Genomic DNA, 14978 nt, shown 5'->3' on the forward strand with positions numbered 1-14978 from the left:
AGGCTTGCAGTTCATGTTCTCGTATTTGAATGGAATCCCTCGGCTTGTCCGAAAGTTATTGCTGCAAAGCTGATGGTACACGGCATCAGCGGCATGAAGGTCTGGGACGGTGCATATCCTTCGGAAAACACTAACTGCCCAGTCATCATTTCTCAGTTCGCATGTTTCTTTAATTGTTTTGTCAAAGTCTATGGTCCGAACGCAGAAAACATCCGAGCCTTTCCGGTGTGAGGCTGAGAGGTCAACAGGGCAGCCACAAAACAAGCAACACTCGTTAAACCTGAACTGTGAAGTACTCGACCGCAACTCGCACTTGGCAGTGGAAATTTTAGCTAGCCACTCATCCTTTCGCCTTTGAGTGTCATTGTCAACGTTACGCCTGTGTGTATAATTTTTTCTGCATAACTCATGGACCTTCTGTCCGGCAGTGACCACAACGGTATCCCTTCACATCTGACTAGATTGGTTAATTCCGGCAGCTCCTTTCTGTGTAATAATCGTGTAATGTGAGTCGTCTTCGACATTTCTTTTGCAGATTCTGCAGTGCTCCAACTGAGTAGACATCTCGGTATAAAAAAAAGAGTTAAATAGAGTACTGTAACCAGGGCTGCCACAGGTTCAAGTGGTGAAAAATAGGGACTTGGGGACCTCTTTTTAGTCGAAAAAGGGACCTCTCTAGGGACTATTCTGGACGTAAAATGGACCCCAAAATTCAGTTTTCAGAAAGCTTTTGCAAGAAAAAGCAGTGACACAAAAGCAAATGACATTTGACAAAGGAAAAAAATGGAAATCATCATTTGCAGACATCTCTCCATGATGAGAGGCCAAGTGATATTTAAGAAACAGACCATCTGAGAATCATCATGCCATGGGAGGAGCTTTTATCTTTTTTTTTCTGAACGCTTTACTTTCGAAAAAAAAGATACAAAAATATGATGAAAGAGATAAGGGTACGGTAACTAGAACACACAACCTATTTGTTTCCATTTTTTCGCACTACCTTCTGCTGGAACAGAGATGCAGTTTTCAGATGTCTTTCTACCACTCGTTTCATCTTTTCGGACCAGAATCGGATTCTCATTTGAAGCTCTTCCTTACTTTCTGAGCTAGGGGTTTTGTCAAACTCGATAATATATTAACTGTTGCCGACTTTATCAAGGTTCATCTTCCGGAAATAGGGTCCAAGAGCTTCTTCGGTTTAAAAAATAGTGAACTTAGTTCACCCAAAGGAGAAGCTTTTGACCACTGTATTTCTGAACATTTTTCCTAATACATATGCTATTCCGTCTGCGGATTTCACAGAATAGTCAGACTCAATCAAATATTTTACTCAGTCAATAATAATTGAGCCGAGGAGTGAACGAAAAAATAAAAATATAGGGAAGGGGGAAGAGGTTCCCAACAGGAAGGATATGGAGCTTCAAACCAAACCAAGAAAAGGGACTTCAGGGACCTTTATCAATTTAGGGGACCAATAAGGACATTCACTCGATTTTAGGGCCTTTTAGGGACTTTGTGGCAGCCCTGTGTACCTAATCCGTCAATCGTTTGGTCCCTGACAGCTCTGAAGAATACCACAGGCTCACAATACAAGTTAACCTGTCGTGATGATGAGGTCACCTGTTGGTACAAGGTGTATTTCAGGAGACGCTTGTCTTCTCAATAGATGTCGCTGTATAAAAAAAAAAAAAAAAAAAAAAAATAAAAAACTTAAACTGACATGAAACATCAAAGAATTTGACGCAAAGCATTAAAGTACGATAATTTATCATTTAAAATTTTAAAGTATTCAGTTCCGAACCACCATTATAAAAACCGACTTCTTACCTACGGTAATCATTCACCAGAACACTAGCAGATTCACCGGAAAGTATTACTCGACTGTTAGATGGCGAATTTAAATAAAGGTTATGACTGTCACTGACCGGAACTAGTTTTCTACTCGACTTTCTGGCATTACTTGAGGTCTTCGTCTAATTGATTTCTCAGTCAAATCTTGGGAATAAACTTTGAAATCTTTAAAACACTGAGTGATGAATGTGACGATTTTCATTTTTATTGCATTACGTAGCCTTCGAAGTGTCTTATACTAGTGCCTAGTTCAGGTATTTTTACGAACAACCGATCATTTGTTGAATAACAAGTGCCGATTGATTGTCTTTACAAAAATTACCGCAACGCATATTGATGATAGTGAAACTTTTTTGTTTTACACCAGACACTCAATCTGACTTCATTTTCTGTCTCAGCTTGTCATTCTGCATCAGAATCATACTTCATTTCAAGAAAAACGGTCGGATACTAAAATTATATTTTTTTTAATCGCATTAAAAGCCAAAAAACGGTTATTTTACGTTGCAGAATATGCAAAAATGGATATGTTGTTCAGTTTTTTTCTCTACAAGATGGTGTAAGAATCATTTCTGTTGCAATTTGTTTCGGGTCAAACCTCCATTTGCCTGTACTAGTAGGACTAAACTTGATGAAACTTATATATTTGAAATCAATATTAAAATCTGATTCTTTTGATGTATCTATTGGTATCAAAATTCCGTTTTTAGAGTTTCGGTTACTATTGAGCCAGGTCGCTCCTTACTTACAGTTCGTTACCACGAACTGTTTGATATACACATAAACTACATATAAATATACTATACATATAGTATACATGTACTTATACATATACATATCTTCTACATATCTTAGGTTTTCACTTAACTAATTCAAAGAATCAGATTACATCTTCAATGTCCTTGGTATTTAAAAGATATTTGATTAGGACAATTCCAAGGGTACTATGTGAGAGTGTTCGCATATTTTCGAGCACTTTGCACTTTAATATTGAATTTCAATATTGATGTGAGTACTTTAATATGTTTCTGGATATAGGTTGTGCTTTTGATATTATGGAATACACAACCCTTTGATTTTGTTTAAAATTAAATGTTAGAATCTTGAATCGATAAGAACTAATAAAGAACTGGACTCACCATAAAATGTTTGATTGATCTGTGAAACTTTGTTCCAGTATAATAGCCCTTCTCGCAGAGTTTTAAAAAGTTTTCGCAAGTTTTTGGCACAAGATCTGAATGAAGCTCGAGATTTAGAGGACCAAGATTCGTTAACAGACGAAGATAGGCTAAAAAAAATCTTTCGATATACATTACAAATTACAATAATGGTTACAAAAAAAAATAATTAATAATTCAAGTTAAAATTTTGTAGTCCTTATAGCCAGATATAATAGGCGTTTTCACATAATTTTAAAACATCTCCGCAAGTTTTTGGTGCAAGCTCAAGGTTTAGGGGCCAAGAATTATTGGCAAAGAATAACTGAGGAAAACTATATAGAAGTAGAGTACAGAAATGGGCACATGTTCTTTTTCTTCATCATTTTTAGCTGTTATTATTATTCATTGTAAATATTCTTGGAGCTAATGCCAATTAGTTAAATACCTAGTCACAGGGGGAGGAGAGTTTTCCACCAAGACTAGCGGGAGGGACCCCACATGGAGATAGATACGATTTGGGCTTGAGAATTGCACTTTTCTTACATAGTTGATTCGCCCCCATCTACCTAGTCTACCATCTACCCGTGAATATCCCAGTCACGTTCAGACGTGTGTATGTATGCATTGGATATTCCTTTAGTCAAAGTTGTACTCTATTTAGTCTACATTTATATTTTGTCATTGTAAATTCTCAAGCTCCAATGACAATACACCAAACCATGAATAAAAACTAACAGTAGGATACATTGACAGTGACAGTAGGTCCCCGTTGACAAGTTTTCGCTCTCTCTTTAAATTATAAAGTATTAAATGGGCCCTTTTGTTTTGGTCAGGACAACATACACTCATGAACAAAATCAGGTCATAGCGATTTGGGTTTGGTATAAATATTTATAATTGTACATTTTAAAAATATAAAAACATAAAAGTAACTGGAGACTATTAAATTTTCGGTATTAAATGAATGTACAAAATGTACAAATGGATGTACCAAGCCCTTTAAAGTCATCCTGCAAAACTGGACCTAAACGTGGATTCACACAGGCGTGTTTTTGCATTAAACAAAGAATTTTGTATTTTGCATCATATCTTATCCATTTCTATGACACCGGCATATGCCATGACATGAATTCTGATACGAGTACATAATATATGAATTTAGAAAATGCAAAACTGTACCTAATCGTAGATTTGCACTGGCGTGTTTTTGCACTAAACAGATTTTCGTATTTTGCATAATATTTCATCCGTTTTGTGGCATATTCATGACAACGACATATGCCATGATAGTGCCATATGTCGTTATAGTTTGCTGTTTCGTATCCCATCAAATTAACAACAGACAGATTTTCAATCTAAATAAAAAAGCAAATTCAGTTCAAAAGTGACTCAGTATATAGAAAAGCTATGTACCTTTTCAACGTATTTTTCAATCTAAACAAAAGAAGCAAAACTACTTTCAAAATTAAGATGGTAAATAGGTAAAGCTATATACTGACAGCTTTATCTATCGGTAAATAAAAAATCTATCTACCTTATCAACGTATTTTAAATCTCAAAAAAAAAAAAAAAAATCAAATTTAAAAATTAACTCGGTAGATAGAAAAGTAATGTACCTTTTTTAACGTATTTTTTTTATCTAAATAAGGAGGCAATGCAAATTTCAAAAAACAATTTGGTAAAAAGATAAATATATCTACTGATAGCATTATCATCGGTAGATAAGAAAGCTATCTTCCTTCTCGACGCATTTTTCAATCTAAATAAAAGAAGCAAAGCATATTTCAAAATTAATTTGGTAAATAGATAAAGCTGTCTACCTTCTGAACGTATTTTTAAATCCAAGCAAGAAAATCAAAGTAAATTTCAAAAGTAGTTCAGTATATAGATAAAGGTGAATCTCAGCTACCGAGTAAAAAAAATATTGTCTTACGTTGAAACATTACAACCGTTGGTCAGCAGAAAAATGCTATTAAGTAATACTTATACAGAGAACACAAATCTTTTTAATAGGGAACTTATTAATAGGAAATCTTATTTACAGGGAGCATAAAAAATAACTTTTCAAGTACCAGCAATGATGAAAATGAAACCAAATTGTTTGAATTAGATAAACTGAACCTTCCAAAGCCAGAACCTTCTTTCCATCGGTGTTAAGCCTAAAGGAAATATCCCACATTTTCAAGGTTTTGAAATAATTGCCAGAAATCATGTATAGCGATTACCATACGAAAAGCAAAACCGTACAAAAACCATGCCAAACAACATACTATGGACATAGCGTTATCACCTTTTTTCTTCACATAGCTATAGCGTACCAAGTCATCCTCAATTCGTTCTGCAATGTGGACAGTTTCTGGTTCCATTGCAGTGGATGTAAATCCAGCAGCAACTCGTCCAGTTGAATAATGAGCTGCATTGAACTTGTCTAGTAATTTCTTCTCTTCCACAACTTTCTCAGGTGCTTTGTATTCCCTATTCAACTCTTCTAGGGTATCACGAGCTTCGTCACTGATCTATAACAAAATAATTATGATGAATGTATGAAGATAAATAAGCGTACACACCTTAAATATTGATGGCAACCTGAATTTTGCGAAAGTTCCTAACTTTGATACAGGGTAAATGATTGCTTTCCAGACAACATATTGATGGGTAAGGAAGGTTAGCACAAACAAGTTACGTTTGATGCTGGTTTGCCGTGATTATGTTAAACCATAAAAGTCTCACTTCAAATTATTTTACTCAGGTAGCATTTTGGAGGTGAGCAAAAAAAAAAAAAAAAAAAAAAAAAAAACAAAAACACCACCAAGATGCAGATGTGAATGGCTTGGTAGAATAACAAGAAGAAAGTGATCATCCGAACGAAATTCCCAACCAATTTGCTCACAAAGAGGAGCATTTCAAGATTCAAAGCGAATGATGATAAAATTTTTCTACCAAGCCATAGGCGTAGAAGCCTATTGATAATTTGTCTATACTTAAGTGGCGACTTGATTCAGTTAGTTTCGATTCTATGGGTTTACATAGTTTAACAATCGTTACTAAGCAGTCACTTTGAATCTTGACATGCTCTTCTTCTTCAGTAAATTGGTTGGGAATTTCGTTCGGATGCTCAATTTCTTCTTCTTGTTGAAGCCCCATAAATAGAGCGATTTAGATCCTAAGGATACCGTATAGAAAGGTTTCACCAAATAAACTAAGGTTAAACTAAAAGGGTCTTTGCAGAAAAAAGCAAGGGAAGCGTCGGATGATTTCCCCCCCCCCCAACCACGCATTGCAATCTTGGCCCAACGTAGAGAATCAGCAGATCCGTACCTGCGCAATACAGACCCTTGGTCACCATGCGATTTTTTTTTCAGTTTGCAGTTCGTAAAACAATTTTAATCCCAACTACTCTTTCCGGTGCAACCCTTCAGAAAAAGCATTATGATACCCTATGTATGGTATAGTTTAGATCCTGTCAGTTTTTCATTCACTTACCACATTGCTAGCAAAGCAGTAGTCTAGAGCAATGGTTCTTAAACTTATTTAGACACTGTACCCCTTTTTACCCACAAAACATTTTAGATACCCCTTCAAGTTACCGGTACTAAGTAAACTATAGCTAGAATATAAATAAAATTACCAATCCTAGAGTTAAGGGGCTCTTTTATTTTTTTTTCTTAGCATGCCACGTACCCCTAAAAGTTTTTGCGCCCCAAGGGGTACGCGTACCACAGTTGAGAACCACTGGCCTATAGGATAAATTTGACCTTAATATACCATCTTGAATAGATGGTCTTATACTATCTAATTAACGATTATATTTATAGACACACCAATAAACCATCTTGTAAATGATTAATATTATAAATATTATAAATAAATGGCCAATATACCATCTTAGATAAATGATCTCTATGGAAGCTCTGTGTATGAAACTTTTTAATTTTATTTTTGTGTAAGATCCTCTTTTTCATTTTTTTCTTCCTGAAGGCGGTTAAAATGAATTTCGGTTGAATAGTGGGTACAGTCACATTTTTGCTGTCTTCCTTTTTTCTTTCTTTCATTATCGTTCGTTCTCCAGAATTTGGTTTTATTTTTACGGCAAATAAATAGAAATAAAAATAAAATAGAACGGATATCCTATCATCGTTCAAAAGCCATTTCCCCGTTTTTTATATAAAGACCCAAAAATGTCGGGGTGTACAAAATACATGGTGCGGTCCTAAAACGGATAAATGAGTCCAGCGAGATCACAATACAGAGCGTAGGTATATATTTCGAGGTTAAGAAATATAACATAGTACGTTTTGTATAATTCTGCCAGAATACTACAACTCAGTCAGACTTACCATTTTAATTCTTGCAGCTGGATCATACTCAGCTTTTTTCAACTCCTCATTTTCAATTTTCAAGTTCTTTTGCATATGGTGAAAATTGGATATGTTGAATTTGTCAAGTTTGTGCGGATCTTGAAGGGTTATAATATCACTCCGGACGAAGGAGTCGTCAGTCAGTAAATCTTTCCAATTCCTTGACTTAATATTGAGCTCTTCAACTGCCTAAAATAAAGAATATATTAGGCTAAAAAATAGGTCAACTTGAGGTAAATTTGAACTATTATAGGAAAAATATAAAAGTTTCGAGATTCTGGGAAGGGTGTATAGGCCCGAAGACCCACTCCTCTCGTGCGTGCCTAGCACTACTGACCACTAGAAGGGCCAGTTCAGTTTTCTTTTGGGGACCAAGAGCCAAAACATTCCTACAAAGTGTTTCCTTATTCCTTTTTTATAGGCTGCATATCCCAAGAACTAGGAGAATCTTCCAGAAACTGATTATATATATATATATATATATATATATATATATATATATATATATATATATATATATATATATATATATATATATATATATATATATATATATATATATATATATATATATATATATATATATAAGGTTCGTTTCCGCCTTCGACTCAATTACTCGCCGAAAACTTTGGCAAATTCTAGAAAATGACGGAATGCCCCTGAAATTTGTCGAGCTGCTTAAAGCATACTGCAAGGGGTCTGTGATCCGATTTCGAGTTTACGGAAAAGAGACTGAAGAATATCCGTTGAGTTTGGAGTATAACTAGGCTACGGCCTGTCTCCGACTCTGTTTAACTTCTGCATTGACTGAGCGCTTGAAAATACACTTCTCATCCAGGAGTTCAGATTGGACAAAACCTTTCACTTGAAGACCTGGACTACGCTGATGATGTCAGAACCCTCCCGGACCCAGAGAATGCTCAAACTATGCTCTATGATGTGGTTACTTGAGCAGATCGCATTGGCTTGAAAGTCAGTACAGGGAAGAAAAAATTCATGGCAATAAATCACATTGATCCTATTTTGCTAACTGTAAATCAAGTACAGTTGGATCCCTGGCTCCCAGCTTAGTACAGATGGATCTTCAGACGCCGATATTCAACAGCGATTACAGAAAGAACTAACGGTTTTTGCTTCCCTCAGAAAATCATTGTGGAATCAGCGTCAAACTAGTGTGCGAACCAAAGTTCGAGTCTACCTGGCTTTGGTTCCAACAATCCTTCTTTATGGATGCGAAACTTGGTCAGTGAAGCAACTACATGAAATCCGCTGAAGGTGTTTGACATAGCTGTCTGCGTAGTATCCTCAGGATAAACCTGAATGATCGCGTATCAAACATGGGTATACTACAAATGTATGGTATTAATAGATGTGTTGCCATTCGGGTTGCAGCGGTAGCTAGCAACCTAGTAAGAGACGATCACACCTCATACTAAGAAATACAATAACCCATAACTCCTAAAAAATAGTATGTAATCAAAACACAAAGTATCCGATTGGAGTTGCAATGTCTAAAACTCTTAAACACGAAACTTACAATCTTCTGGCTTGAGCAGCCGGGAACTCTTGTCGCATCAAGAAATAAGAAAGTAGCTTGAAGTGCGATAGTCTGCATCGACGGCATCTTTTATTACCGTTTTTTCCTCCTCAGCTAGTTGGGCACGGGAAAATTATAAAGAGATGTTTAATGACTCATTTTAAAGGAAATTGCTATACCTAGTGCCTTTTGCAATTAAAAAGAAAATACTTTTTAAAATAGAATCAATTTAAAAAAAAAAAAAAACTGCATTTTTATGCATATGGTTGAGAAATGACGTAATAATTGTAGTTTTTAATCATGTATTACGTAATAAGTAAATATAATATTTATATAACCTTATCTTTCAATCAGAAAGTAGAATACATGGAGAATGGATAAACACAATTTATCACAAATGGGGACTATGTAGGTTTTATCGGACATAGCTAAAATCAAGTAAAGAACAAACCACGGCATACAGTAACTAAAAGTTAAGATAATACAAGCATCTTTTGAAATGCTGCTTATCTAGGGTATAATGCCATACTGAGGATTGTATCTTACTATTCCAACTAAGAATTTTTTTTTAATTAAGCTTAACAAGTTCTATCCTTTTTATCTTAAGTTCATCTTTACTAATTTAATTTATCGTCATTTCCAATGAATTCTTCTGCCATGGAAAATAAAAGCAGCACGGAAAGGATGCACATGGGCGTTAAAGGTAATTTTATACGAATATCTGGAACGGGAAACAATGTTGTTGTAGCAAATATTTCAAATTGTTGGCTGTAGCCAACATCAATCGTTGTCACAGAGTGCGTTGAACTCGAAGGAGTCATTTCTCCACTGGACTTTGGCAACTTCTAATTTAAATATACCATTCACTTTGTGGTATTTAAGACGTGATATGTAAATATAATTACACGGAGGATAGGTATAAAAGAAAGTCATAATAAGGAACGAATTCTACCCCACAGTAAAATATATGTAAAGCTGCCTCACCTAATCCAAGTTTATCTATTAGGAAATGTATTTTACAAGCTAAACAGTCAATTTTGTGCTTAATTCAGCACTAACTATTGAAAAATTAAGCAACAAAGGAGAAATTTAAAGTAAAGAACGAAATCTAGCCCATAGTTGTAGTAAAGAACGAATTCTACCCAATAGTACCAAGAATATAGTAAAGTTATATACAGTTAATTATGAATGTCACGATCAAGGAGCGTCGTCTGAAATGGTTGGGCCATGTCTTACGGAGGCCAACAGAGTACTTGCCTCGCCGAATTCTTCTAGCTGATCCACTTACCTCATGGAGGAGACGCCAAGGGGAACATCAGAAAAACTTGTGGAACTTGGTTCAATCAGACCTTGAACCTATTGGGGGTTCAAAAAGTTCGGTAGCATATGGACAACTCAATGGCTCCCACTTGCAAAGCAGCTGGCAGCAGACCGCACTACATGATCGAAACAGGTTTTGAAGATCATTGATACCGGGCAAGATGGAAACGCCTGATTCCTGCCCCAAGTACTAGTAAGTATATAAGGTCCTATTCTCGTATGGTATGACTACATTAAAGTGATTCGTGTTATATATGAGAACAATATTGCTACGGTTAAGGTAGGAAGTAAGCCTAGTAACTGGATTGGTGTTTAACCAGGAGTTAAGCAAGGTTGTGTCCTATCCCCGTTTATATAGATTATTTTGATTGTACTTGTCATAAGGGCAATGAATCAAATGAGGACATAAAACTCTCTAACACTTGATTATGCAAATGCTTTGAGTGTCCTAGATAAAAATGTTAGCGTACTGAATAAATTTTCGGAGGTTTTGAAAATTCAGAGTGCAAGAATAGGTTTGTAGATTAATATTAAGAAATTAAATTGGGAGGGGGAGGGGGTAAAAACATGAACATTTCTGTATCCTCTCCTCAAATACTTATGTAGGTATGTCTGCTATTCTTAAAGGAAATCAATGGAAAAAGGGGGAAAAAAAACAGTGAAAAAAATCACTACCGGTGTAATTCGAACCACAAAAATATCTAGCCGAAGTTTTTACCAGCAGACTAAGTCAGCTACCAGGAGATTTTTTCAAAGCGTTTTAACATAGCCTAAGAGACAAACAAAACAATAAAATTAAACAATATTTGAAATGCAATATATTTGTAACGGTAAAGAAACTTGTAAGTTTTTATTCACATTTGTTTTTAAGCGAGCAGGTAGGTATTTAGAGCCCATTCATCTTATCCATATAGAAAACTGAGCCATTACAGTTTTGAATAAAAATGGATCCATCTCAAATAGAGCTATCCAAAACGATAGCTTAAGAGAGTTTTGACCTAACAATTGTAGGGGGCGGCGTGTAAACTTTACCACTTAAGGGACAAAAAGTAGACAAACACAGAATACACTAAATATACCTAAGATGTTTTCTAGCGGCAAAACAGTCTTTTTGGACTTCCATGGTACTTTAAAGCCTCTAGTCTAACCGTTCAAAGAGAATGGGAAACTTACAAGAGTTGGTTCTTCCGCTATTTGACATCTCAAGATATGAAATTAAACATTACTAGCACCATTTACAGTTTTGCATTTGGCAACTCAATTAAAAAAAAAAGGACTAATTCAAAGAGAATTGACACTTGATTCATCTAAAATGCAACAAAATTAAAGCTGAAATTCCTCTTAAAATAAAATTAATCCTTATTTTTAAGAATTATTTTAAGTCAAAATCTAGTCCGCAAAATCTATGTCAGCTCGGTCTGTCTTAGAATTTTAAGAAGGCTAGCTAGACGGCTAGTAGGCTAGCCGTCCTAGCAGAATGGTTAGCATGCTAGATTTGAAATCCTTTGTCCGCGAGGAGGGGGGTTCAATTCCTGGTGTCACTGGTTATTTAGTTTGGAACGGGGCAGTGGCGTGACTCAGTAAGCTCAGCCAGATTCGACCCAGCTCTAAATGGGTACCTAAAGAAATCTGGGGAAGTTAAACAGGAAAGATGTGCAAAAGCACAGAATAGCTGGCCCCAACCCCCCCATTGCACTTCCTGGCTGAAGGGCCATGAAACAGGGATCAGCACCGCCGGTAGGGACTGTGAAGTCCAATGCCACGTTATTTACCTTTTTTTTATCTAGTTGACTTTAAGCTGGGACATGCTTGTGCTTTCTTTACATCCAAAGACAAAACACCCCGAAAGATAATTATGCAACAGTTTTGGATAAAAAAAAGTCGCAGAACGTTACATGACGCTAATGAATTTACCTTTCGACACTAGCAACAGTTTCCATTTATATAAGTATCCCTTACCTTTTTTCAACATTCTAAAAGACAGAGGGAGCAATTGCTTTCTCTTTTCTGAACCTATAATTGCTAACACCGATATGAATTGCGTTTTTCCTTAGTTTCATAACCCCACCCGATCTAACCTCCAGCCCACTGCCTTCTCAACTATCCCTATGTACACACTGACTCAAATTCTTATAGAGAGATGCCAAAGAAGTTTCGTCGCTTTCAGAAAAGGCTATCTGGATAAAAATAAGAAAAAAAAACAAATCTTCTTCGAAAAGGATGTTGTTGCCTCTTCTCTTTTATCAAAAGTCCTTTTATATTCCTTTTAACAAACTTAAAGCTACAAGAGACAAATAAATTTATTTCTAAAAACAAAGAATGCATCATCTTTCAACAATCATCAGGGTTTATGACGATTGATGGACCCAACCCATTGGGTTGTAAAAGCCTTTTGTCTTTGTGTTTCTAATTTAATTAAATAAAAAAATAAGTTTTTTTTAACTTAAAACGAATAGAAATTATTTCGTATATGAGAGGCGCTGCCCCCTCCTCAACGCCTCGCTCTTTACGCTAAAGGTTTTTACTGTTTAAAAAATTGAGTTGTGAGAAAGTCAAACTTTAGCGTAAAGAGTGAGGCGTTGAGGAGGGGGCAGCCCCTTCCATATACGGAATAATTTCTGTTAGTTTTAAGTTTTAATGTCGCTCCTTACTTTCAGTTAAAAAACTTGTTTTTTTTTAAATTTAATTTTTGAACGTTTTTGAATTAATGCAGGTTTGGATTTTGGTTCACCGTGCATGAATAACTAAAACCAAATTTGCATATTAATTTTACTTTTTTTTGGTTAAATGGCTTTCTCGAAAGTGGTTTAATTTTATTTACGAACGTTCTTATTAGTAGTAAATATACGTAACTTACGAATTAACTTACGTAACCAACTTCTGTATTCAAATATTTTTAATACGTATTTTAGGGGGTTCGCCTCCTAGTCAATACCTCGCTCTTTACGCTTAAGTTCGAATTTTGTTCCAATTCTTTTAAAATGACCCCTTAATCACAAAGGACGTTAATTAGAATAAATAGCTCTTTTGAAAGTACTAAAAAATCTTTGGTGTAAAGAGAAAGGCATTGACTAGGGGGCGAACCCAGATCATATACATAATTTCGGTTTGTTTTAAGTTTTGATGTTGCTCCTTACTTTCAGTTAAAAAACCTATTTTTTTATATTTAATTTCTGATCGTTTTTTAAAATAATGCTGGGGAATCCGGCACCCCCTTCACAGCAATGCCCCTTCCCCCATGGAAAGATTCTTCCACGTAACCCTCAACCCCCCCCCCACCCCACCACCAGAAAAAATCCCTTCTGAAAACGTCTGTATACTTCCCAATAACCAATACTATATGTAAACATTGGGCAAAGTTCATAGCTTTCAGCCCTTCCCCCGGGGACTGTGGGCGATTAAGTCATCCTAAAAGACATAGTTATTATATTGTCGACCATGGTGAACAAAATGGCTATCTCAAAATTTTGATTGGGTAACTTTGGTAAAAAATGAGCCTGGGAGGGGGCCTAGTTGCCCTCCATTTTTTTTTGTTCACTTAAAAAGGGCACTAGAACTTTCAATTTCGGTTCGAATGAGCCCTCCCGCGATATTCTACGACCGCTGGGTCGATACGGTCACCCCTGGAAAAAAAAAAAAAAAAAAAAAAAAAAAAAAAAAAACACACGCATCCATGATCTTTCTTGTAGCAACAAATACGAAAGTCCACATTTTGCAGATAAGAGCTCGAAACATGTAGTCTGAGGTTCTCTGATATGCTGAATCTGATTGTGTTATTTCCGTAAAGGTTCTATATCTTTTTGGGGGTGTTTCCCCCTTTTTTTCGAAAATCAGGCAAATTTACTCAGGCGCGAAACTTTTGATGGGTAGGACTAAACTTGATGAAATTTATATATTTGAAATCGGCATAAAAATCTGATTCTTCTGATTTATCTACTGGTAAAAAATCCGTTTTTTAGAGTTTCGGTTACTATTGAGCCGGGTCGCTCCTTACTTACAGTTCGTTACCACAAACTGTTTGATATTGTTAGACACGAAAACGCAGATGTGACTTTTTTCATAGCTTGTCAGTAAAGTAGAAAAAAAAAAAATCTTGAAAACATAAGACAGTAGTAACAATTGACGACAAAAAGACACTAAAAAAAAGACTAAGGACACTAAATGACATGGAAGATGAAGAGAGTACATACCCCAAAAAATCGTTTGAAGTAGAAACATTGATTGTAAAACTCCAAATAATACCCATGTCTTTGGGTTTTAGGTAACCATCGCATTACGCAGACGTCAGAATAATTACAGAAGATCAATTATAATTAACTTAATTGTCAAATTAATAATGAATCAACTTTAGTTAATTATATAGTTTAATTATTACAAATTAGTTACAGAGGCAGCTAAGCAAGCTACATTTACCTCATATGAAAAGACATTGCCAGTTGTTTTGATAGCCACTATATGTGAATTCTGTGTAAAATTCTTGATCATCACTGGACACTGATATTCTCCAGACTTGGTCTTCGAAAAATTCAATTTAATCAGGGATTTTCCATCCAGTGGCTGAAAGATAACAATAAAATGAAGCAATTTGAGATTTTACCAGTGGCGCCAATTGAGAGGAGGATGGGTAAGGGGCCCATTTTTCTTCTTAATTTTGAAAAGTTTTTTTTTGGGGGGGGGATGTTTTCATTGAAAAAAAAAACAGCCCAAAAAGGGAATTTAAAAACCCCAAAAAGTCAAGTGATCTTAATGAAA

At 35.6% G+C, this 14978-nt stretch overlaps 1 protein-coding gene across 1 annotated transcript in view; it reads right to left on the reverse strand.

The window, feature by feature from the left end:
* Positions 1–14978, reverse strand: part of LOC148954296 (RING-type E3 ubiquitin-protein ligase PPIL2) — an 87044-nt gene that overhangs the window by 32372 nt on the left and 39694 nt on the right. Inside the window, exons 3-6 of the mRNA XM_089087010.1 lie at positions 14640–14783; positions 7349–7558; positions 5302–5527; positions 2991–3139 (exon numbers count right to left, since the gene is read on the reverse strand). Coding sequence (XP_088943136.1) covers positions 2991–3139; positions 5302–5527; positions 7349–7558; positions 14640–14783 — 729 coding nt within the window. The remainder of the gene's footprint in view (positions 1–2990; positions 3140–5301; positions 5528–7348; positions 7559–14639; positions 14784–14978) is intronic.

Source organism: Artemia sp. Qi Xiang Cuo, chromosome 3, assembly GCF_049724085.1.
Source record: "Artemia sp. Qi Xiang Cuo chromosome 3, ASM4972408v1, whole genome shotgun sequence".
In the NCBI taxonomy this organism is placed as follows: Eukaryota; Metazoa; Arthropoda; class Branchiopoda; order Anostraca; family Artemiidae; genus Artemia; species Artemia sp. Qi Xiang Cuo.